The 25,750-nt window shown below is 38.4% G+C and overlaps 1 protein-coding gene across 1 annotated transcript in view; it reads right to left on the bottom strand.

Annotated features, from left to right (window-relative positions):
• Positions 1-1,062: 1,062 nt before the first annotated feature.
• The window catches only part of LOC116743418 (TLC domain-containing protein 4-like), a 66,030-nt gene continuing 41,342 nt past the window's right edge, over positions 1,063-25,750 (bottom strand). The window contains 3 exon segments of the mRNA XM_032611793.1: positions 1,063-4,838; positions 19,564-19,589; positions 19,591-19,638. Of these exon segments, the coding sequence (XP_032467684.1) occupies positions 4,520-4,838; positions 19,564-19,589; positions 19,591-19,638 (393 nt within the window). The 3' untranslated portion in view covers positions 1,063-4,519.

Genomic DNA, 25,750 nt, shown 5'->3' with positions numbered 1-25,750 from the left:
GCCAGTTTAAGAAGAGACTACGGGTGTTTCTCAATAAAACCATAAGATTATAAGCTTTGCTTGGTGTTGTAAATAAGTATTATTAAATGTTAAGTGGCTTCCTATAGCCTCTTAATAAATTATGGTTTGTTCACTACTGAAACTTACTGCAATGTTTTTGGTGTTTTTTTTTCAATGAAAGAACACACTTGTGAACTTTTAAATTTGCCACAATAGACTGGCAAGCTTACAGTATGGGGAAGTCTCAAAAGTTGACATAGAAAGGTATTAGTATAGGGCTTCCCTGGTGGCGCAGTGGTTGGGAGTCCGCCTGCCGATGCAGGGGACACGGTTTCGTGCCCCGGTCCGGGAGGATCCCATGTGCCGCGGAGCGGCTGGGCCCGTGGGCCGTGGCCGCTGGGCCTGCGCGTCCGGAGCCTGTGCTCCGCAGCGGGAGAGGCCGCAGCGGTGAGAGGCCCGCGTACCGCAAAAAAAAAAAAAAAAAAAGAAAGGTATTAGTATAAAGGAGGGAGGTGCTGATGAAGTCTTTAGGGTATTAGGAGGAAGAGATGGAAGGCTCAAGGGATTCAGAGAGAAAACTTCTGGATTGAAGGAGGAGCATCATGGCTCTTAAGGGCAACTCAGTCATGCTGTCTCCTCCAACCCCAGGTCCTGCTGGCTTTTCCTTGTTCTCACACGTATCACACGTGTTTTTCAGTCAGAATTCACTTTCAGTAGTTTAGTATGTCTATCGTCAACCCGCTGTGGTTAAGGCTGGGAAGGTGCGTGTGTGTGCCCCAGGCCTCTCAGCACAGGAGGGGTCTCGCTGCTGTGCTGTTTGTACCTGTTGAGACATACTGTACCACACTTCTGATAAAATTATACCAGTTTGCTTCTTATGGAATCCAAAACACATAATACATAGTCTTCTATGAAGTATAATTGATGATGTCACAATGACACGGACTTTTCAGTTTCATCCAAAGATTAAACCACTTAAAGCCAACTCAAATGTATATTTACATATTTGGAGTGAAGAGTAACCTAGAAACTGAAATTTGTTCAAACCTTATTTTCATAGTGTCTTTTGGAACATGTTATTTTCCTTAAAAATGAAGCAGAACAAACATGAATATTACAACACATTTTTCCCCTGTATATCTCCATGAGAAGAATATTTCTAAATACATGATGACAACTGGTGTAACCAACAGTAAAGGGAAGAACCATTCTCCAAATGCCCAATGCATCTCAGAGAAAGCATACAATTTAAAAACTGATACTTTTAGCAAAATTTTGATTTGAGTCAAATAGGTTATTAAAATTTAGAAAAGAATTTGATTCAAACAGCTATAAACTAGGTAGTTTCTAAAACTAGTCCTTTACAACAGTACTGGGTCATCCACAGTATATCAGTCACTCTTAGGAATGGTGAAGACATTATTTCTCTTAACATACGGCTAATCCATGAAATACCAAAACGAACAGTTGGAATAAAAATTACTACATTTCAACTTACTATGATGTATCAAGACAATTTAAGGAGTTCATTTCTTTGCATTCACATATAACTCCATATTGTTTTAAATAAATGCAAATAATATTCAGTAAAAAGATTTTAGGCACGATAATGCAGACGCTATAAAGCTCATAATTTCTAAATTCTCCCAAATAAAATATCTAATGCAGTCTATGATCTTGCATGTTATTTAGTTGATTTTCATTCATTTTCAAAATTTTGTAAGAATTTTTTTTTCTAGAGTACTACACGTTCAGAGAACATCTTTATAGGTACAGGTTGTCACTAATCTTTTTCTACAAAAATAGAGTTGCTTAAAAATTTATACCAATTTGCTTTCATTTTCTATAAATATTTTAAGTTGTTAAATATCAGAATGCCTAATAGAATCATTTAAATTAATCCATGTAGTCAAAATGTTTAATACGTAAAATGTCTAGCAAAAGTTTGTCATTTAATAAATGAAAAATTCATCATTTAACAAATGAAATGTTCTGTCTTTAGCTACTTGTATCTTACGTAGGTGGATACAATCACAGAACAGCAAAGTATAGCTCCTGTAAAGATCTGACTTCAAGTAGCATGGCAGCTTGCAGTGTCTTTTTCATTTCATGTCTGTTTTATGAGGAAATGCATAGAATCTACTTTTGGATATTGAATCTGGATACTAAATTAACTATCGTGCAGCCAGCATAAAATAAGAATTGCTGACTAAGGGAATAACAAACTTTAGTTCAACACATGGATATTTTAATTACACTTACTTAGTGAGGGGTTATACTGCAGAAAGGTGCTGTTGGTGAAAGTAAAAATGAAGTTTTAAGCATGAAATAACTATAAAAATGGAAATTGCTATATTGAAACTCACTAATATATAGCTTTATATTGTCTTCCTTTTTTTTTTTTTTTTATGGTATGCAGGCCTCTCACTGTTGTGGCCTCTCCCGTTGCGGAGCACAGGCTCCGGACGCACAGGCTCAGCGGCCATGGCTCACGGGCCCAGCCGCTCCACGGCATGTGGGATCTTCCTGGACCGGGCACAGAACCCGTATCCCCTGCATCGGCAGGCGGACTCTCAACCACTGCACCACCAGGGAAGCCCTATATTGTCTTCCTTTTGATGGTGGGTTTAAAATCTGTGTTCAGAAGCTACAGAAATATCCAAAGTCAAAAATATTTATTTCAAGTTTTGTTTCTTCCTAAAGGAATGAATTTCCAAAATAGTTTTCTAATATAAATGTTTTCCTTTTAAAAAGCCATTTTTCTCGCAAAAGAGCAAGAAAAGAACAAGATAAAACCACGTGCCTTCCTACCCCTGCTAAACAACCAATACATGTTTAAGTGCCTATGTGTAGAAGGCACTCAATTTAGTAACAAATTATCAATGTAATATTAGCAGATTTAAAAACAAATACCTATATTTTATATTACTTTAATTAAGTCTTTCAAAAATAAGTGTACCTGGTATAAGCCAATCAATTTCAATTTTTCATTTAGTTACTGACCGAGATCTCAATTACCTTCTTCCAATGTTCTACAATGTATCAGGCCCCATCTGCATGGGACAGCCAAATCAATCAAATCACATCAAATCAGAAGTCCTGAAATATCCAGCTAGCCTCCCTTCATCCTCATAACATGTAAGTCACACATTCTCCTTCAACCTGAGAAACCGAATGAATTAGATCTTCTGGTTTGGGTTCAACTAAATTCTAGTATTTACCGCTGATTAATTTTTTTCCTTAGGTAAGAATGATCATTAAAGTACTTGAGAAAAATAAATAAAGGCAATAATAGCTAACTGTATAATTCTATATTTGGGTTGTAAGGACCAAAGCAAACACAAACATACCCACACACACAAACAGAAAAAATAAGTCACCAGTCATTTATCCTCAGATAAAGCAATAATATTGATAATCAGAATGCTTGGATTAAATTATCTATTGTTTTCCTATCCTTTAGGAAAGACACAAATTCAAAGCACTCAAAGTGCTGGTTAAGCAAAAGCATGGGTGTAAATTGTGAGTAAAATATGAATACCGATTTTTTTTTTGTAGTCTTGGTCTCATCAAGAAGAGGCCTACCTTAGGAGCATGCTAAATACATACTGCATAAGATTTTGGTGCTAATGATGTTGGGTTCTGAACTCAGGGGAGGTTTTGCAAATAGAAATAATATATTTTTCATAGAAAAAGTGCAAGGGACGCAGATAGAGACAGCAGTGTTAAAGCTTCTTTCTTAATGATTCTTCCTATTAGCCCAAATAGTCATCTAAAACATGCATGTTTTAGAAGGAAGAATTCATCTCTTATGGAGCTCTATTAGATTGGTCTTAAGCTTTACTACAAAAGAAAAAAGCAATAATTTGAAAAAATGTTAAAAGTAGAAATAATAAAGTGATGTCAGAAAAGTCTGAAAACGCAAGAAATATTTTCCATAATTTAACTAAAGGTTCCCCAAATAAGCAAAATACTTCATTATTAGTAGATGACAGCATATCTAAATGAAAAAGACATCACTTCTAATAGCCTAAGAAAAAGGACATTTCAACAATTTGGAAATTAAACACTACACAGGTATTGACAGCCATAGTAAGAAATGAGTGCAATACAACAAAATGTGGAGAGCTATCTACAGATTTAAAAGCAGTTCCCATTCTTTCAGCAAAATCGGTGACATAAAACCAAGTGCACCAAATTAGCATAGTCATGTTTTCACAGAGAAAAATACCAATGCTGGTTAACAGGTTTCTAAAAAGATTCACCACCATATTTATACATTTTTATTTAAACCTTTAAGATTTTATCCATGCTTATAATGCCGAAGAATATCAGAAAATAAATCTTCAGATAAAAACTAAATTTTAGTTTCTCTTTTCTAACGGTTAGGAAAAAAAGGACATTGAAACCGAGAATAACAAGTATAATTAATAAAGAAGCACAAGAACATGCCAAGAATTCAACCTATCAGAAGATATAATGTGGGTAATCATGAAGTATGCTTGTCAATAGCCCACTTTTAGTCAAGTTTTCCATTCTGAAGACTCTTTTTGGCTTTCTCTTGTCTTATGAGAGAGATGACTTTGATGCACCCCTTTGAAATTTTGATCATCCACATGACATTCATTACATCCAAAACAACACAAGTAGAGATCCAGGAACACTGAATTAAAAATCCAAGCCTCAGGTAGGCTTCCGTTCCTAACACAGAGTAAATGTAGCCATAAAAAGGAGGTATTGAGGCAATCCGCACTATGAAGAAGACCACAGTCATGAGTATTCCATTGATGACATTAGCCTTGGAAAACTTAGGATACTTCAGAGCCTCAAAGAACCACCTGGGAAAAAAATTAAAGAAACATCACATTTATTCTGCATCTCTGAGGATTAACAATTTCTAGTTTTTCATTTTTAAAATTCAGAACACCCCCTAAGATTTATATGGCAAGACAAAGGGCCTAGAATGGTCAACATAATACTGAAAAAGAATAAAGCTGATAGATTCACTTTCAAGACCTACTATAAAGCTACAATAATCAAGACAGCATGGCATTGGTAAAAGAACAGACAGACAGGCCAAAGGAACAGAATACAGAGCCCATAGACAGACCCACACAAATATACTCAACTTACTTTTGGTAATGGTGTAAAGATAATTCAATGGAGAAAAAACACTCTTTTTAACAAACAGTGCTGGAACAATTAGACATCCATATGCAGAAAAATAAACCTAGGCAGAGACCTCACATCTTACACAAAAATTACCTTGAAATGGACCACAGACTTAAAAGTAAAATGCAAAACTGTGAAACTTCTAGAAAAAAAACAGGAAAAAATCTGCATGATCTTGGGTTTGATGATAGGATTTTAGATGTAATACCAAAAGCACGATCCATAGAAAAAAATATAAGTTGGACTTTGCTAAAATTAAAAACTTGCTCTGTGAGAGGCACTGTCAAAAGAAAATGAAAAGACATCCAAACACAGGGAGAGATTGTTTACTGAGTACATATATGATAAAGTACTTATATCCAAAATATATAAAGAACTCTTAAAGCTCAGCAATAAAGAAACAACCTAATTAAAACATGGGCAAAAGATCTTAAACACCTCATCAGAGAAGATAAACAAAAGGAAAAGAAGCATATAAAAAGATATTAAAAATCATTTGTCATTAGAAAAATGTAAATTAAAACAATGACATGCTTCTACATATCTATCAGAATGACTACAATCCGAAAATCTGACAATACCAATTGCTGGCAAAGATGTGGAACAATAGGAACACTCATTCATTGTTGGTGGGAATGCAAAATGGTAAAGCCACTTCAAAAGACAGCAGTGCAGTTATAATGCTAAACATATTCATAGCACACAATCCAACAATCACACTTCTAGGTATTTTTTCAATTGATTTAAAAATATATGTCCACACTAAAACCTGCATGCAAGTGTTTACACCAGCCATATTCATAATTGCCCAAAACTGGAAGCAACCAAAATGTTATAGGTTGCTTCATAATGTTATTCACAATGTAGTACGTGAATGGATAAGTAAATTGTGGTATGTACATACAATTAAATGCTATTCAGCGATAAAAAAGAACAAACTATCAATTCATGTAACACCATGGGTGAATCTTAAATGCATATTGATAAACCAAAGAAGCCAATCTGAAAAATGCTATCTACTGTATGATTCCATTTATGTGACATTCTGGAAAAAGCAAAACTATAAAGACAAAAAAACAGATCAGCGGCTGCCAGAGGTTCAGGGAGAGCAGGAGAGGGTAGAATAGGTGAAACACAGGCAATATTTTAGGGTAGTGAAACAATTTTGTATGATACTGTAGTGGGGGATATATGACATTATGCATTTGTCAAAACCCACGGAACAGATGAAGAGTGTATGCAAATTTAAAAAAAATCAATAGGAGGTTGGGGCATGCCAGGCAGTATGTAACCTGTGACAAAAGAATCTAACTGCGTTCCAAATACATGACATAACCTCACTGGAGGGAGTGGGGTAAAAATAGGTGACCTAAGTAACTTTGAAAATGAATTAAGACTGTAAGACTAAAGACAAAAGAAACTGTACATAGGCACTTTGCTCTAGCTGGTAAAATTGTCATCTCATGGGGGAAGAGGTTAACAATTCTGAAACCATTATACATGTATACTGGTATTTAACAAATAAGTAAATTTGTCTGATGGTGAAGTGGGAACCAGATTTCTCATCGTGGGAGTGGAAGGTTACAGATAATGAGTGCAAAAGATTAGATTGATCCATATGATACTGGATTAGAGCTGGAAACTTCAGTATAAACTCATGCTTAGTTTAATACATATATACAGATGGACATATATAGAAATAATTATAGATATGTGTGTATACACAGGTTAGTACATTTCCAAGTTGTCAGCTGGAAGGGCATAGAAACGATGATGCCCCAGTAGCAATGAGCACACCCAGGGCCCATATTTTGGTTTCTAATACCATTGTCCAAAAAAAGAAAACAAGACTACTTGAGAAATGGCTGATTCTAGCACTGGGACAGAGAATACACAATATAAATATAGAGTATTTTTTTAGTATCAGAAAATAAAGAAGTGCTCCAAAAAAGATGATGAAGTTATGTCAAAGGGACACAGAAGACAACTGAAAGAGGTCCCCAATGGCAAAAGTTGTAACAATTTGAACAAAATAAGTAATGTAGTATTGGACTCAAACTCAAAGTATAAAATAAATATCCATGAAGCCATGGTAATATATATGAATGAATGAGTGAATGAATAGGGGAGAAAAGGTAAATATCCTGTACAGAATAACTGCAAATAAGTTATGTAGATATTGCACCCTCAAAGAGGTGAAGCATAACTCCCCACTCTTCAAGGGGGGACTTCGTTACAGAGTTCAGTATAGAAGGCAGGTGGGGTGGAAACAGTTAACTTTAAAATTGAGAACTCTTACAAACCCTACCTCAGCCAGGTGAACAAGGTAAACAACAGTGACAATCCATGTTTATGCATGTAGTCCTGATATAATGTGATGAGAAGGGCACTTTACTTCTGTGGTCTTCCTCCCAAAACCCCATATCCTCAGTCGAATCATGAGAAAAACATCAGACAAACCCAAATTGAGAAATATTCTACAAAACAGATGACCAGGACTCCTCAAAACCGACAAGGTCATCAAAAACAACGGAAGTCTGAAAAACTGTCACAACCAGGAGTCTGAGACGTGACAACTAAATCCAATGTAGTATCCCGGATGGGATCCTGGGGCAGAAAAAGGACATTAGGTAAAAACTGAGGAAATCTGAAAATACTATGGCCTTTAGTTAATAATAATGTATCAATATTTGTTCATTAATTATGACAAATGTACCATACAAATGTAAATATTAACAATAGGAGAATCTGAGTGTGGGGTATATGGGAACCCTTCGAATCATCCTTGAAACTTTTCTAGAAGTCTAAAATTATTCTTAAGTAAAAAGCTTATTTTAAAAAAATTTGGTATTTGCTGTATTCTACTTTTTCCTCCTCAAAAAAAACTATCTTGCCTAATGTTACCTCATTATATTTTAGAGGTTAAGTTGTAAATGTAGTAAACTGTATCCATGTATCTTAATATTCAATTTGACAGAATTAGTCATGACTAAGCTAGAAATTGCTCAACTTCAGAAACTAAAAATTAACTGTTAAAAAAACCTTAAAATATTTTTCAGAGATATTAAAATATCAAAGAGAAATAATTTGTAGGATAAGACGGGTATTACAATTTATAAGTATGTGTAGGGTGAAAAGAGAAGGGCTAAATTATTCAACGCAGTTAAAAACAAACTATTTAGAGAGTAATGCTCAAATTAATAAAATAATATCACAAATAGGAAAAATGTCACTAAAGAAGTAAAGTCAACATCTTTTGCTCTATCCAGATCTCCTATCCTCCAGACTTCTCTACTCCAAAGATTTCCCCTCTGACCCTCAGCCATTCCTTTCTTAGACTACATGGTGGTCTTGGGTTTAATCAGAAATGCTATACCTCAAATAACCCATCCCCTTCTAAGCACAACTCGTAGTACCCCATATTTCTCTTTACCCAATTCCATCTAAATCTCTTTTTTGACCTCCACTCCCAGATTCCTCACTACCAGCCTTTGATTCACTTCCTTTCCTACCTACCTGAACTCAGTTACCTTCAGAACACACATCGGCACCCTCAGTTCTCTTGCCCCTTCATCCATCACACTCACGCTGCCTATCCCCAGCTTCTCATCAGGCCAGCTTTCCTTAGGCAGAGTATAGAGGGAAGGTGGGTACTGTATTCTGCAGTCAGAAGGCCCAGGTTCAAACCTGCTTCTGCCACTTAGCTGCTGTGTGGTCTTACCTCTCTGTTATTGACCTCTATGTCTCAGTTTGATCCCTACAAAATGGGGATAATGATAGCACCTCCCTTATACCATGAAGCTCTTTTGACACATAAGAACTCCCCTGTACTAGGAGCTCAATTAATAGCTATTATTACTCACTAATATTGATGTTAACATAAATAGCACAAATGTAACTTAAAGAGCTCTGAATTTCAACTGAATTCTCAAATCTGCTTGGCATTCCTTTTACTTAACTCCACATTTTCCATAGAATTGCTCCGCAACCTCTGTTTCACAAATCAAGTCACTTCCCTTCCTTATTCACTTCTACTTCTCAATCCCATCAGAGGAACTGGCCTCTTCTACCACTAAGGTATTTGGGTCCATCCAATGAATTCCTCAAACTCTGACCCCAAGGCCTCAAATCTTCTTTTCAAGCACCTTTTTCTCTATATTCAGATGAAGAGGTTTCTCTTGCCCTCTACAAGGCCAGTTGCTTCTGTACCCATGCTCTGTGACTTTAGGCCATCAATTATCCCCTGTCCCTTGCTCCATCCAGTTCCCCATGTATAGATTGATACTTTCTTCTCTCTTACCAACATGCCCGACCCTTTCTAATCCAAAAAATCTCTCCTTCTGTTTTTCTTCCCTATTAAACTCTTAAAAAGAGAAGTCAACAGTGTATTCACAGACATTCTGGCTATACTTCACAACCCAGTACAATACGATTGCATTCCCCTACAAAAGAAATTGGTCACCAGTGGCATCCCCATAACCAAGACAGTGGATTCATCTCAGCCTCCATCCCAGGTGACCTTTCTATAGCATACGACACTGCCAACCATCATACTTCCTTTCTCCTCTCCTAATACTGTTTTCTCTTGATTCCCTACCTATACTTTTTCAGTCTCCGTTTCCTCTGCCTGTCCCTTAAATATTTGTGCTTCCCAGGCACACTCCCTTCCATATGCTCTACCAAGGCCATTTTATACATTCTCAAGGGCTTAAAGGGGTTCAGAACAAGCTTCCCCAAATGTGCCACTTTGGCATGCAGAATATTTTGAGCTGAAAGCAACTAAGACCCAGCCGACTCAAGAAAAACTCCTACCTCTCCCTGAATTACCTGAAACAATTTAGATAGGTGTCCTGGCCCACAAAGAGAGCTATTACCAAGAGATAACTTTTTATCTGAATGATCTATCTGTATGGCAGGACAAACATGTAATTACCAAACATCTGCTCTTCTTATGTCCTATGAATCACCCTCCTACGTGCAGCCCCTATCCCACTCCTTAGCTCAAGACGGCTTATGAGCCTCTACTGCCTGGCTTGTCCTTGGGTCTCATTGTCCTGTGGGACCCTCACATATATGTAATTAAATGTTTTTCTTCTGTTAATCTGCCTTATGTCAAACTGATTATTAGACCCACCAAAGAACCTTGATGAGTAGAGGAAAGATTCTTCCTCCACAAAGGCTCAAACACCCTGACAGAAATCTCTGGTTTCAAGTCCTCTCTTAAGTTCTACTTGTAGTTTCATATTTCTCATTTATTGCTGAGCATCCTCACCTGACAAATCACCAATTCCCAAATACGCCTAAAACCCAATATGCATAAAAACAATACCCCACTCTTCGCCTAACATCCATGACCACCACCACAGAAAACTCCCATTATGAATCAGTGGGATCACCATTGCCTTAGTCATCCAAGTCAGAAACCTGGAGTCACCCTAGTCTGTTCCTAGTCTGGAACCAAGCCCGATCCATTTTATCTCCTAAGATTCTTCCTAATCCTTCCCCGACTCATTCCATTCCACCTTCTGCCATTATAATTTTTGGTCCTCGGTGTCTCTTACCTAGATGACCGCAATAACCCAACTGGTCTCCCTTAACTCTACATTTCTAGCCTTTTCTCTTCGATGCCACAAGTCCTACATTACATTTAGCCTAGACTACTTCCTGTTCTCCGGCACTTTATGCATTTTCCAAATTTTTCGTTGTCTGGAAAGGTGATTATCTAAAAATCTAGACTTTAAGAACTTATGCTTTGGCTTTACTGTACAATCACTGCATTTATCTTTGGCCAATTTTCCCACGTGACTGGTGCCTGATCTTTAAGCCAGTCTCTTTCAAAGGAAAGAACTCACATATTAATTCAAGTTGAAATAATATTTATATAATTGTCCTTATCTTTCTCTCTCGTGTCAGAAGGACCACTTATTTTATTGGAATCTACCTCTTCTTACCTAATGAGAACACCCTTTCATTCCAACAAATAAAGGCTAACAGTTTGGGAATATATGTGTTGATGCCGAGAGGGAGAGGAGCAGAAGAAAGCAAGAAGACATGCAGGTGGGATGGAAGGAGAGAGGGAAAACACTGTTTTTCACCACCATCCACAGTTATTACTTAGATGGGTAAAGAAGAAAAGACACTGAGGACCAAAAATTATAATGACATCAGGTGGAGTGGAATGAGTCGGGGAAGGATTAGGAAGAATATTAGGAGATAATATGGATCGGGCTTGCTTCCAGACTAGGAACAGTCTAGGGTGACTCCAGGTTTCTGACTTGGATGACTAAGTCAATGGTGATTGACTGATTCATACTGGAAGCTTTCTGTGGTGGTGGTCATGGAGGAAAGTTCGGAGGTTAGGCAAAGAGTAGGGTATTGGTTTTATGCATGTTGGGTTTTAAGCATACTTGATTGTACGTGTGTGTGATCCTCCCCAACCCCATAGAGAGAACTCTGTCTTTGGTCATTTAGCACTTCTTCCTCCTCCAGCTTTTCTAAAGGGACTTGGAGCTTTTGATTAAGTCCCCTGGGAGTTGATTGTGCAGAGTGCGGTACTAAGCACATGCAGTGTAAAAAACAGGCATTAGCAGGTATAATTCACATTTGGAAAGAGGAGAGAGGGCTACTTTCAGGTAGAGAAAGAAAGAAAAAAAAGAGGATGGGAGCAAAGGATCCATCCCCCTATATGGTACCGGTTTGGTGACTTTTAGGAGTTGAGAGTCAGAAGTGTGAGCTTTTGGGAAAGCTACAGGGTCCAGGAGATACTGTGAGTTCAAGAGGAATGAAGAGACTTTTAAGAAGTGCTGCTGTAACAAACTGGACTTTTGTTGACATCCTTGGAAAAACTCCAATAAGGATTTACATGTTGTACCGTTGCTGGGACTCTACGTGGAGACTGGGTCGTGGGCTGACCCCTGGGTTTTATCTTGGTTGCAAATGTAATTCTTTCAGGCATGTGAACACTGTATTTAATAAATATTAACTCTGGAAATTTAGGAGTTCAAAAACTTAATTTTAGAAAAGTTGTCCTCCATCCCAATGTTATTCTGGCTCCCCTTCTACTTGTAAACTTTTCCTTTATTGTATCTACTCTTCCTTCTCTTACTTCTCAATTCTAGACATTCAACTTTACACCTTTTAAACACCATCTTTTCTCATGGCTTCAAATGTAACCTCTATCTGATCATTTCAAAATGCCTCTCTACCTCTTACTACATTTCCACTCAGATGCTCTGTTCGTCCTCTAATGCAGCATCTCCAAAGCAAACTCATCATCTTCCCGCCTATTCTTCCTAATCCTCATCTTTTTTCATTCTTCTAAGTCCAATGTAGAAAATATCTTAAACTTGTCTTTTTTTCTCTATCTCTAATTTCTTATTACCAGTTTCACTTTTTCTACCCTCAAAAACCTTTATTCCATCATATCTACTCTATCATGACAGCCTAATTTGGGCTCCTATTTATTTCCTGGACTAATGAAATTACACCAGTCATTCACACAACTAAGAGCTGTATGCTAACCTTCTAACCCAAGCTTTTGCTTTTCATCTTACCATCTATCCCACAAATACCCAAAACTAGAATTACTCAGTGTTATTTTCAGAATGTCTTTCTCCACTAGAATACATTCTCACTGTCCACTGGTCAAGTTCAATCAGCTTTCCCTGGCATTCAACACCCTCTCTATCCACTATCCTCCTAAGACATACTCTTTGATCCTACAAGTCTATGAAGTTTCTCTTTCACATGGCATGTTGTATTCCACTTTTCAAAACCTTATGTTCACGCCTTTTTCCCTTCTCCCTTTCCCATCCACTTCTTTAAAAAAATCCTAAAAACATTTAAGAATGTGTCCCAATTTCTCTTGAAGCCTTGCATGACAAACAGCAATCAATAATAGGTCTCAAAACGTGATTCATGGGCCCCTGAGACTTTTGAGGGAGTCTACAAGGGGAAAACTATTTTCATAATGATACTAAATATTATCTGCCTTTCTCATTGTGCTGACTTCTATTCTGATGGTGTAAAGTACTGATGGATAAGACCATTGGCATCTTAGCACAAATCATAGCAGTGGTACAAAATGGTACTAGTCGCCATTGTAATCTATGCCACATATTTGCAGTTAAAAACAAAAAAAGAGGGGTTGAGTGGAGAAGTTTCACTTAAGAATGACCTGGATGAAGCAGTAAGAATGATTAATTATATTAAATCATGTATTTTGAGTACATGTCTTTTTAATATTCTGTGATAAAATGGGAAGTACGCACAAAGCACAGTTGTCTGGAAGAAAAACTCTTGGATAGCCTCTGAAGAGTTAAAAACTTTTCTGATGAGGTCAGTAATGGGTTTTTAAAAAAATATTATCTAATAAATGTATCAGCATTTATCATAAGACCTACATAACTCAGTGAACCAATATTTTCTAAATGACCAAGGCATGATGACACAAAATTAGGTATGAATAAAAGATTCAAAGTACAAGACAGACCAATGGATTTGAATATAACAGTGTATCAAAAGTCCACTGATATGGTTTCAGATTCCACATTTAACTAATCTTTAAGAAACTACCTCTTGGTATATTTTGGTATAGTATTAAAGCAGGATATCAACAATTATTTGAAAAAGGCTACTAAAATACTCCTTTACCTACTACACTGTTAACCCTGAGAGTTAGATTTTTTTGTATGCTTCAACCAAAATAACATTTCACAACAGACTGAAAACAGAAACAAACCTGAGAATCCAGCTGAATTCTATCATGCTAGACATTAAAAAGTTTTGCAAAAAATGTACAACACCGTTACCATGAAAAATTTTTCATTTTTGGCAATGTAGTTTATTTTCACAAAAATTACATTAACATGAAATATTACTGTTAATAGTAAATGACCTAATAAATATTTGTAAATGTTTCAGTTTTAATTTCCAATCTGGTATATATCCATAGCTATCAGCCTATAGGAAGTAAGAGTTCATTGAGGTCCTCAATAATTTATGAGATTAACAAGTCTGAGAATGGCTGTTTTAAGCCATTAATAACAGCACTTTTCTTCTTGCCCTTTTTCACACAATGTCTTATTTTACTAGCTCATTATTTTGTATTATTAAGTCCTATTTTCTCAAACATAGACACGACACCAGACACTCTAGTGAAGCTCCCTGAGGCAGAGACTGGAACATTTAGGTACTGGGAAGGTATTCAATAAATACTGAAGGAACATATTAAGGAGCATAGGTACAAGTTTTTATAAGGTATTTAACCTTAACAGCAATTCAAAAATATGTCCTCATAACAGTTAAGGGCATTTAGGCAAAAAAGAAGTTACCACCATTAAATTACTTTTTACAAAAAGAAACCTGAGGCACGGGTATAACTCAGCAGCTGAAAATTAACTGAAGCCCAGGTGTCTAACCTTTGTACCCCACCACATGCATCCCATGTGTCTTCTTAAATTATACAAAGCTCTAAAATAGAAGAGAACATAAAAATATCACAAAGTAAAGAAAACAATTAAACTATGGAAAACTCTAACAGTACTTAAGTAGCTGTGCTAAATTTTGTCATAATCTCCTTGCTGTTCCATTATACCATTTCTTGCTCATATTCCAACCCCATTTCTCAATTTCTTAATTTACAAAAGACTCGAAGCTTTTAAATAAAGGTATAGCATAGCTTTTTACTACAAAATTAAAGAATAAGTTAAACTCTCTAATATTATGGTTTTTCAAAAAGAGCTTCAAACAGAAACAAATCAAAGTTCCTTTAAGTGTCAAGGTTAATTTTCTCCTGCTTCAAAATCTCAAATCTGAATCATCTTCAAGAGACAGACATTGCTAAAGCTTAACTGATCACCTCTTGGGACTCATTCATTCAAAAGCAATGAAATGGCTACTATGTGCCAGACAGTGTGTGGATGCTGAACCATGCAAAGTTCAACCAACCTAATGAAACGCAGAGATAAATAAGAAACAGGAAAAAGAGAAAGAGAACTTTACAATAATTTATTAATCATAATGGTATAACTGTGTGTCACTATTATGGAAGCATGGGTGAGAGACACCCAGCCCAGCCTGGAAGAGGTAGGGTTTCATGATGGAAATGACCCTTGGGCTGAGTCATGAAGGATGAGCAAGGAGCCAGGAGGCCTTTCTAGCACAGGGACAAGTTGGGGTGAGAGGCGATTTCTGAGGAGGAATATGGCAGAAAGAGAGAAGATAGCTCTACTTGGAGAGCTTTCTGCATCACATTACAGAGCCCATATTGTACACTGGAAGCAGCAGGTGCCACTGAGAGGATCTAACCAGGAGGCTGCGTGTTCATTTTTGTGTTTTAGAGAGATCGCCGTGGAAGATAATAATACAGGAGAGGATGAAAGGGGAATAGGACTGGAGGCAGGCAGACTGCCTAGAGCAGGGATTAGCAAACTTCTTCCATAAAGAGCCAGAGAGTAACACAAAGTAAGGGGTTTTGGAAGCTCTACCATCTCTGTGGCAACTAATCCACTCTGTTATTGTGTGAAAGCAGTCGTGGTAAACAAATATGCATGGCTGTGCCCCAATAAAGCTTTATTTGTAGAAACAGGCAGCAGGTTTGGCCTTCAAGCCTTGGTTTGCCAACCCCAGTCTAGAATAGTTCTTTTCTGTCCAAAAGAACTTTCTGCAATAATGAAATGGTCTATAGATGTTCTACCCAATTCAGTAGACACATGGGGCTAGGAAGCACTGGAAATGTTACCAGTTAGACTGAGGAATTAAATTCTTAATTTTATTTAAATTGAATTAAATTAAATGTAAATAGTCACATGTGGCTTGTGGCTACTCTACTGGACAGTACAGGGTTAGAGGCTGATGCAGGAGCCCAGGTAAGAGATGATGAACTAGGGCACTGACAGCAGAGATGATTCCCACATGTTGAGCAGAGTTAACCAAGAGAACGGCCAGGCCACATGCTGAACAGGAGCATGTAAGAGAATACAGAGGGAAATATGTTGCATTCTATTTTAGACATGTTGATTCTGATGTGCCACCTGGGAGGAGAAAACACTTGACTATAATACAAAGAAGTAGGTAATATTAAATATGCTCTTTTTATAGAGAAAGCAACTGTAGTACAGGAATGTTACGTAACTTAGCCAAGGTCAGAGCAAGTAAGCGGCAAGGTTAAATTGCAGCTTGAGCTTATATGATTCTAAAATTCATGCATAGTCCATTACACCACATTGAGCAAATGGGTAATAGCTGAAACCCTGAAAGCACAACCCACTCAGGGAGAAGCACAGAGAAGATCGGTGGGCCCAGAAGAGAGCCCTGGGGAACACCAGCATCTAAGGAACTGTCTCCGACAAAGAAGACTGGGAGGCGATGGTCAGAGAACTACAAGAACCAGGTGAGTGCAGGGTCACGAAAGCAAGGGGAGTTATGGCATTACAAGAAGGAGGTGGCAGTCCTCAGAGAGATACAATAAGATAGGCACCAAAGAGAGTTCACTGGATTTTGCATCTGGAAGTCAATGGTACCTCTAATGAAATCGTTCCAGCAAAATGACAGACGAGGAAACCTAATTTTGATGGGTTAAAGAACAAAAAAGATACTGCAAAGTAGATAAAGCAAACATAAACTATGCCATTTCTAGTGCTGAGTAAATTTTAGCATATTGAATGTACACTACATTTAACACTTACTGCATATGTACTGAATGCAAGCACTATGCCAGCTGCTTTACACACATATGTAAACATAACATATAACCAGATAGAATCTTCACAATAAACTGTAAGGCCTATAGGTATCATTATCCCTGTTTTACAGGTAAGAAAACTGAGGCTCAGGAAGATTAAATAATCTTCCACTCACGCACAATGGTAAGTGGGGGAGCTTGAATTTAAATCCAGGTCTTCTGCCTTCAGAGAACATTCTCTTTGCTCTCTATATTTTCACATCATCGGAGTCTTTAAAAATTGCAAAAGAACTCTTATTTAAAAAATTTTAAACGGCCAAGCCTAAGGAACTTAGTATCTTCTTGAAGAAATAAAATTATAACATATGAAACACCAGCAAGCAATATAAAACAGTACATAAGTACCTGGGAAAGCAGCAGATCTGTAATCTAATCTCTCCTGTTTGGAGGTGGAAGGACCATCCCTTCCACCTTTGGCAAGAAAAAAGGGTGATGAGGGTAATTGCTTGGTAAGCATACTAATGGTGTTTGTAGTAGGAGAGTCTTCATCTATGGAATGCTTTTAGGATATACCTAGTCTAGTATTGCTTATGATAAATGAACCTAGAATGTATGGATTTATGGGGTCTGACCCCTGTCCCAGGAAAGTTATATAAGCTATGTAACTATCTGAGTATTAAATGGAGATGGCTTCATAACCAAGAGAGCTCCTTCCATGTCAGCAATATGAACTATACATATCACTTAGAGACCTCATAGGTAACCTCATTCCAGAGAATGCCCAGTGCAAAAAACACCCAGGGAGCCATGCTGATGGTCCTGAACATCTCCTTGCTTTGCCAGTATCTCGTGATTACTTGTATTCTTGAGATTATTAGTAAGGATTGATACAGGGTAAGCTCCCTAACTCACATGAGTCTGATTTGACTCCCAATTCTCTGGGTTATCTCTGTACTAAGTTACAAAAGGCTACATGTAATTGTGGGAGCCTTCCCTGGGTTTGGGATTTTGACCAAAGACTTGAAAGATAGGTAAATTTTTCGAAGATGGAGGGAAAATAGAGGATGGGAATAAAGGAAGAAAAGTGATAAAAATCCACAGGTGTGTGAGACAGCAAGGGTGCAAAACTAACTCTAATGAGTGGTAAGAAATAAGGCTGGAGACATGGCGCACATCACAGAGAGCTTTGAAAGTTCAGAGAAGAATCTAAAGAGGATGCAGTGTTTAGTAAGAAAGTAAGGTACTGAAAGTGGAACACAAGAAAGATGACTTTGGTAGCACTGTGAGGAAAGGACTGAGGAGTGGGTGAATGTGGAATTCGAATTAGGAAGTCAGTTGGAAAGCTATCGCAGTAATCAACCATGGAGATCCCGAAGGCCCTAAACTGGGACCATGGATGTGGAAGGAAAGGAGCAGCTAAACATTTCACAGAAAAAATGTCAGCAGACCCTGTCAAATGACAAGACAAGGGTAATAAAGGATAATAATAAACCCATTGTCAAAAATGAGCAACTACCTCCCTCCAGGAGGTGGAGCTTAATTTCTCTCCCCCCACCCCCTTTGAGAGTGGGCTATACTTCATGCCTTGCTTTCAAAGAGAGTAAAGAAAAGGAAAAACTTCACAGTGGAGAAACCTGGCAAACACCACCTCAACCACATGATGAAAGTTCACATCCCCAGTGATGTCACATGGATATCATGTAGCCCCTGATATGTGATGAGAAGGGCACTTCACCTCTACAGGATTCCTTCCGAAAACCTATAACCTCCGTCCAGTTATGAGAAAAACAGGCAACTCCAGACTGCAGGACATTCTACAGAATAACTGGACAGTATCCCTTAACACTGTCAGGGTCATGAAAAACAAGGAAAGACTAAGAATCTGTTACAGACGAGGGGAGACTGGGGAGGCGTGACAACTAAATGCAATATGGCAGCCTAGACTGAACCGAAGAACAAAAAGAAGATACTAATGGAAAAACTCCCGAAATCCAACAAAGTCTGAAGTTCACTTAATAGTAAAGTATCGATGCTGGTTTCTTAGCTTTGACAAATGTTCCATGATAATGTAAGATATTAATAGGGGAAACTAGGTGAAGGGTATATGGGAGTTTCTGTGCTATCTTTGTAACTTTCCTGCAAATCTAAAATGAAAAGATTATTTTAAAAGAGGGACTAAGATAATGTTGGTGTCAGAATTTGGGAACAGGAGGAAGTTGGTGTCAGGAATATTAACTGGACCCAAGATAAGTCCAGTAAAACAAAGTATCATCATACCACAAAGAGAGCTGGGTTCAAGAGCCAGGACCACCACCTTCTAGCTCGGGAATCTTGGATAAGATTCCCTAACCTTTCCAAGGCTCAGTTTCCTCGTTTGTACAATGGTGATAATTCATATCACATACTCTTTTTTTTTTTTTTTTGCAGTACGCGGGCCTCTCACTGTTGTGGCCTCTCCCGTGGCAGAGCACAGGCTCCAGATGCGCAGGCTCGGCGGCCATGGCTCACGGGCCCAGCCGCCCCGCAGCATGTGGGATCTTCCCGGACCGGGGCACGAACCCGTGTCCCCTGCATCAGCAGGCGGACTCTCAACCACTGTGCCACCAGGGAAGCCCATACTCTCATTTTTATATTTAGGATCTTGGGGGAAAATTTCCCCAAACCCAAACAGCCCAAGTTTAAAATAATTAATGATATCAGTTACCTACCGCTGATTCACAAAAGGGCTGGAAAGGTTCTGCAAGCAGGCGAAAATTCCCAATGTATCCCAGCACTCCATCCCTCTGGGTGATAAAACATAAAACATAATGTCAAAAACATAATGGCAGGGAAAACATTCTTATCAAAATTTCCGAACATCGAAGAAACATTCAATAGCTTCTCAGCATAAAATAATGATCAATATAAACACAAACCAAGTCTGCTAAACGGATTTCTTCTCTGTGAAAACTTAGAAATGTCATTAGATTCTATAGCATTTTTAAAGACAACGTATTGTATACTTATGTTCACTTACGTACACCATATTCACTTAGAAAAACAGATTTCAAGCAGTTGTCTCACGCTAAACTGATGAATTCTGCACACAGCCATTAGTAACAGCATTCTCAAATTACCGCAGAAATAATGATTAAAGTAGTGTGAATTTAGGAAGTTGAGAACTTTTATAACAAATTAAGTATCAAATAGGAACGTAGTTTAATATCCATTAGGAGCAAAAAATCTCAAGAGTGTATTTCACTTCCTAAGTCAACAATATATAAGCCTGTGAGCAGATACCATTTGTCAAACATAACAACACATGTTAAACCATATCTGTCATATTTGACCTGAAAAATGTATCTGTCAATCAGAAGATACTATAGCTAAAACACACACTTTGGGACCTTTCTGAATTTAGAAACATAATGCCTAGTACTTTCCACTAATAATCGGAAAAGTATAGTACATAAGCATTAGAAAGAAACCGAAAGTATACATTCCAAAAAATTTTACGTAATTTTAAGTGTTACTAGGTAAATGGAGTCATTCTAGCACTTCCAATTAAATCAATTGTGATTACACACCAAAAGAACCTGCCCTCAAAACATCAGATATACCAGAACTTCAGAAATACTTTTCCTACTGTTTATACCACACTGCCTTCCAAAATGGGAAAAATATAAAGCAATAATGAAAAAAAATAATATTGAATGGACTTTTTATTTGAAAGATTCTCAGTTCTTCTCTACGTAAATTATTTTAGGGATTAAAAACTGAGAGCTGGACTGCAAGAGTTAGCTTTCCAAAATGAATCTAAAACTTTTTATAATCTCAAACTCACTGTCCTTAGTGAAACTGAAATGGGTGATGAGGAAGAAGAGGAGGACAGCAGAGAGACAAAGACAGTGGCCAAGACGAGCACTGTACACAGAGGTGGTGGGAGAGGAGGATGCTCAACATTTTAGAGTCAACCAGACACAGCCACAGCAGTCCAAAGCCACATGACAATAGACGGGAAATAACTACGCGCGTGCGTTATCACTTTAACACAGAAATACGTGTAAATTTGAATTTACATATTATTCTGTACTACTTACTTTTCTGTTACAATAAATGCATTTATTTAAACAACAGGACCAGTTAATGGGGGCAATTAGTAATTAATAGTGGGACTAAACAAATAAATTGTGGAAAAAATATAATATTTTTATAATGTTTCTTTCTGGCCTTTTACTTTTCTTTGTTAGATATTTAAACGTAGTAGGTTACATTATTTTTTTTATTATGTCTTTGAGAAGCATAAATGTAAGACTTTTAAAAAGGAGAATGTAAATACAATAGGACTAAACAGTTATTACCTGTATTTAATAAAAAAATAATAATGATATCTTTCTATCCATGACACAGTAGGATATTTTTACTCCTTATTTCCTTTTCCAATAATACTTTTCTGAAATGCCTGCGGCCTTTAGGATAGCCTTATTTTTTGCAGAAGTAAAACACTACAGTTAATGTAAAATTCACTTTCACTTGTAATTCTGCTCTTAGAGGCCCACATTACTGTTATCAGTCCAGTATGATGATCTCAAGCTAAGTATTTTCTCAACAAAGGTGTTTAAGCATAAAATACATAAAATTTTACTTACTAGCATAGCAGGCTTTTAGAATTATAAGAATTAAGTTTCCAGCTCTCTAAGAGTATCTATCCACTTTGTATCTACAGGCTTGTTCTGGTAGATCAGCTGTTTGTAAGGTCATTTGTATGTATAAATTCATCGTACATGCCATCTATTTCTAAAATATCTATCATTTTAAGACACTCTAGAGTACCCTATATGGATTCCAATAAGTTACAATTTTAGTTTAAAAAAAAAGTACTATTTAAGTAGCTACCCTTTTCTGGTAACATTTTTGTGTTTTGTTTTGTTTTTTTAATTAATTTACTTTATTTATTTAATTTTTTTGGCTGCATCGGGTCTTCATTGCTGCGCGCGGGCTTTCTCTAGTTGCGGCGAGCGGGGGCTACGCTTCGTTGTGGCACGTGGGCATATCTCGTTGCAGTGGCTTCTCTTGTTGCGGAGCATGGGCTCTAGGCACGCAGGCTTCAGTAGTTGTGGCACACGGGCTCAGTAGTTGTGGCTCGCAGGCTCTAGAGCACAGGCTCAGTAGTTGTGGCACATGGGCTTAGTTGCTCCACAGCATGTGGGATCTTCCTGGACCAGGGCTCAAACCTGTGTCTCCTGCATTGGCAGGTGGATTCTCAACCACTGCGCCACAGGGGAAGCCCCCATTTTTGAGTTGTGAAGCAGTTTTATTTCCAAAAAATTGAGCCATTATTTCACTGTATGAGTTTTTGTCACAATCTGCACATAACATCAAGCAATGCAGGTTCCGAGAGTTCATCCTTTTCTAGCTCCTCGTGGCCTCTTCAATGATCATCAGTTTTGGAGAACCAGTCCATAAGTATCTGTTTCGCTGCAGATATTCTATTTGGACAATTCATTATAATTAAGCAATTAAGTTTGGGGAGTCAGGGATAGTTAATGAATGATCATGGGCCTGGGGTGTGCAGGCCAGGATTTGAACCCTAGCTCTCCTAAGTGACCTTGGGCAAAGCTGACCAAAACCTCAGTTTCTCCATTTGTAAAACAGGCAGAATACCATCTTTATGACAGAATTGATGTGAGAATAAGACAAAATGCAGGGGCTTCCCTGGCGGCACAGTGGTTAAGAATCCGCCTGCCAATGCAGGAGACACGAGTTTGAGCCCTGGTCTGGGAAGATCCCATATGCCGTGGAGCAACTAAGCCCGTGCACCACAACTACTGAGCCTGTGCTCTAGAGCCCGTGAGCCACAACTACTGAAGCCCGCACACCTAGAGCCCGTGCTCGGCAACAAAAGAAGCCACCACAATGTGAAGCCCGTGTGCAGCAATGAAGACCCAATGCAGCCAAAAGTAAATAAATAAATAGATTTTCTTTTAATTTAAAAAGACAAAATGCACACTAATGGCAAACAGGAAAAATACTAAAACAGAAAAGGCACTCTAAAAAAAATTAAGTTAAAAGTGAAATTGAACCAGGTAATTTTTCTTACTATAGCTATAAAGAAGATTAAATAAGTTTGAACAAGTCCTAAAAGGACCTATTCCTTCTTTCCTAGACAGAAGCCTCCACCTCTAGTCACTGATCCCTGAGCCTTGGATGACTACACAGGACTAAGGGCCACACCTGAAATAATGATGATGAATGGATGATAAGAAAGACAGATCACCATCACCATTAGTAAGGACTAAATGTAGGTTCACTACTGCTACTTTACTATAAAAGATGAATCATATTGATAATCACTCCTCCAAAAGGAGTTAACGTTACTTTCTAATTGCTGCAGAAAAAAATCCAGGTGGAAAAGGAAAATAAATACTTCTAAGAGAAGACTCACCTGTTTTATTTACCCAATAGGTTATATCAACCTTTTACCTCACTTTGCACAACTACACTGCACCCAACCCAAACTTAATTCTTCACCACAAGTTTATGCTCATGACCATCACAGCATGGTAGAGTTAAAATGGCCTCTGAAGATTGCCTATTTCAATTACCCACAGATATTTTAAATCCCTTCTACAAAAGCTCTTCCAGGTTGCCCCCCAGTGTGGACAACTCCATGGTGAGTAGAGTAGCATCTCCTAAAGCAGCTTTCCAAAAGTTCCAGAACTACACTGTACCCTCTTTTTATTTTTTATTTTTTTTGCGGTACGCGGGCCTCTCACTGTTGTGGCCTCTCTCGTTGCGGAGCACAGGCTCTGGATGCGCAGGCTCAGCGGCCATGGCTCACGGGCCCAGCCGCTCCGCGGCATGGGGGATCCTCCCGGACCAGGGCACGAACCCGCGTCCCCTGCATCGGCAGGCGGACTCTCAACCACTGCGCCACCAGGGAAGCCCTACTGTACCCTCTTTGACGTCCACCTGCCAGTCCTACTCCTGATCCTGGCTAGCCAAAATCTCTTTTTCATATGACAACCCTTCAAATATTTAATGACTGTCCAAGTACATGTCTATCTTCTTTCCAGATACCGTTTCCAATTTGCTCAGAAAATTCTGGCCCACCCTCTTCAAAGTTTCTGAGCCCTATGAACTGCCAGTATTCATAAAACAAAAACAAACAGATCCAACAACAAAAACCAATGAATCTCTTGATGAAAAGAACCATTTACACATAATAATCTCTACACGTTAACCAGTTAAATCACATACGCACATACATCTCTTTGAGGGGACAGGGTAACCTTCCTAAAGAGAATTTTAGTAGAACATGTCACTACCCTTAAAAATGTACATACCACTTGCCCAGAAATCCCACAAAATTAGTCTTTGAAAATAATTATGTATAGGCACAAATATGAAAACATAAGAATGTTTCCTCAAGTTGTACACAATAGTGAAACTGAGAACAAACACACAATAGGGAATTGATTAAATATGATTATATATCCATATGCCATCAACAGAGATAATGATAGAACCAAATGGCCTGAAAATAAAAACATTTTCAGAACTTGCTGAAGACTTAGAGAGTAAACCTCCTTTACCCTCTTTCTTAGACAATTATTTGAGGATATGCTGCAGCACGTGTCAGTAAACCAAGACATATGGGATGCAGGAAACAGTGACCCCAAACCAGGGGAGTAATGGCAGGAAGCCTGGGACATCGAGTAGCAGACCTAGAGAGCAGGAGAATGGAGAGCTCCAGGGGCAGGTATCTGGGGGAAAGACGACTGCAGAGATGGGATGCTATCCTCCAAGATATGGAACAACTCAAATATAAGACAAAGGCGTATGTTACAAGAAAAAAAGGAAGGCGATTAGAAACTCGAAGCAAAAATTAGACAGGAAATGTAATCCTGGTTGTGCAGTGAACTATTTTAATACAGTCATAATAAACACTTTATTTTCTCTGTGTAGGATCAACTGTATATAAAGGAAAACAATATGATTATAGAATAAAAGGCAAATATTTTAAAATCTTGGTGATACAAGAATACAAGTACAAATGACAGAAACTGGGAAGCACAGTGGGAGTGACAGAAGTGGATAGAAGGACAGAAGCACAGACATCTTCACCTTAAAGGATCCAGAGGTGCCACAAACCAGAAATAAAAGTGTTTAAAGGGCTTCCCTGGTGGCGCAGTGGTTGAGAGTCCGCCTGCCCATGCAGGGGACACGGGTTCATGCCCCGGTCCAGGAAGATCCCACATGCCGCGGAGCGGCTGGGCCCGTGAGCCATGGCCGCTGAGCCTGCGCATCCGGAGCCTGTGCTACGCGACGGGAGAGGCCACAGCAATGAGAGGCCCGCGTACCGCAAAAAAAAAAAAAAAAAAAAAAAAAAAGTGTTTAAAGTTTCCAAAGGAACGGAGAGAGAAAATCAAATTACTTTAACTACATGGGAAAAAAGGCAAGGAAAACAGAAGTGTGAGTGTTAAATTCTTACCCATCATGGCAAGAAGATAATTAACATGTCTAACATTGACAAATCAAGAGGTGGCTGACAGTCACCTAAGTGACCACCATCAGTTCCTTCCCTTCCTCATATCAAGAGGTGGAGTCTTACTTTCCTCCCCTTGAATCTGGGCTGCCTCAGTGACTCACTTGACCAGCAGAATGCAGTGGAAGTGAAGTTCTGGGTCTTCTGAAGCTAGGTCATAGGAAGCCATGCAACTTCCTCCTGGGTCCATTGGAACACTCACTCTTGAGATGCTCTCTCTCTGAACACCATAGCCAGGCTATGAGAAGCTCAAGCCACATGGAGGGGCCACATACAGGAGCTCTAGGCAACGAGCCTGCTGATGTCCGAGCAGGAAGCCAGCATCAACTACCAGCTACTTAAATGAGCCCCTTTCAACCCAGTTGACC

The sequence above is a fragment of the Phocoena sinus genome, chromosome 1 (genome assembly GCF_008692025.1).
Source record: "Phocoena sinus isolate mPhoSin1 chromosome 1, mPhoSin1.pri, whole genome shotgun sequence".
NCBI classification, from domain to species: Eukaryota; Metazoa; Chordata; class Mammalia; order Artiodactyla; family Phocoenidae; genus Phocoena; species Phocoena sinus.
The sequence above is the reverse complement of the archived record's forward strand: the minus strand, read 5'-3'. Positions and strand labels throughout refer to the sequence as shown.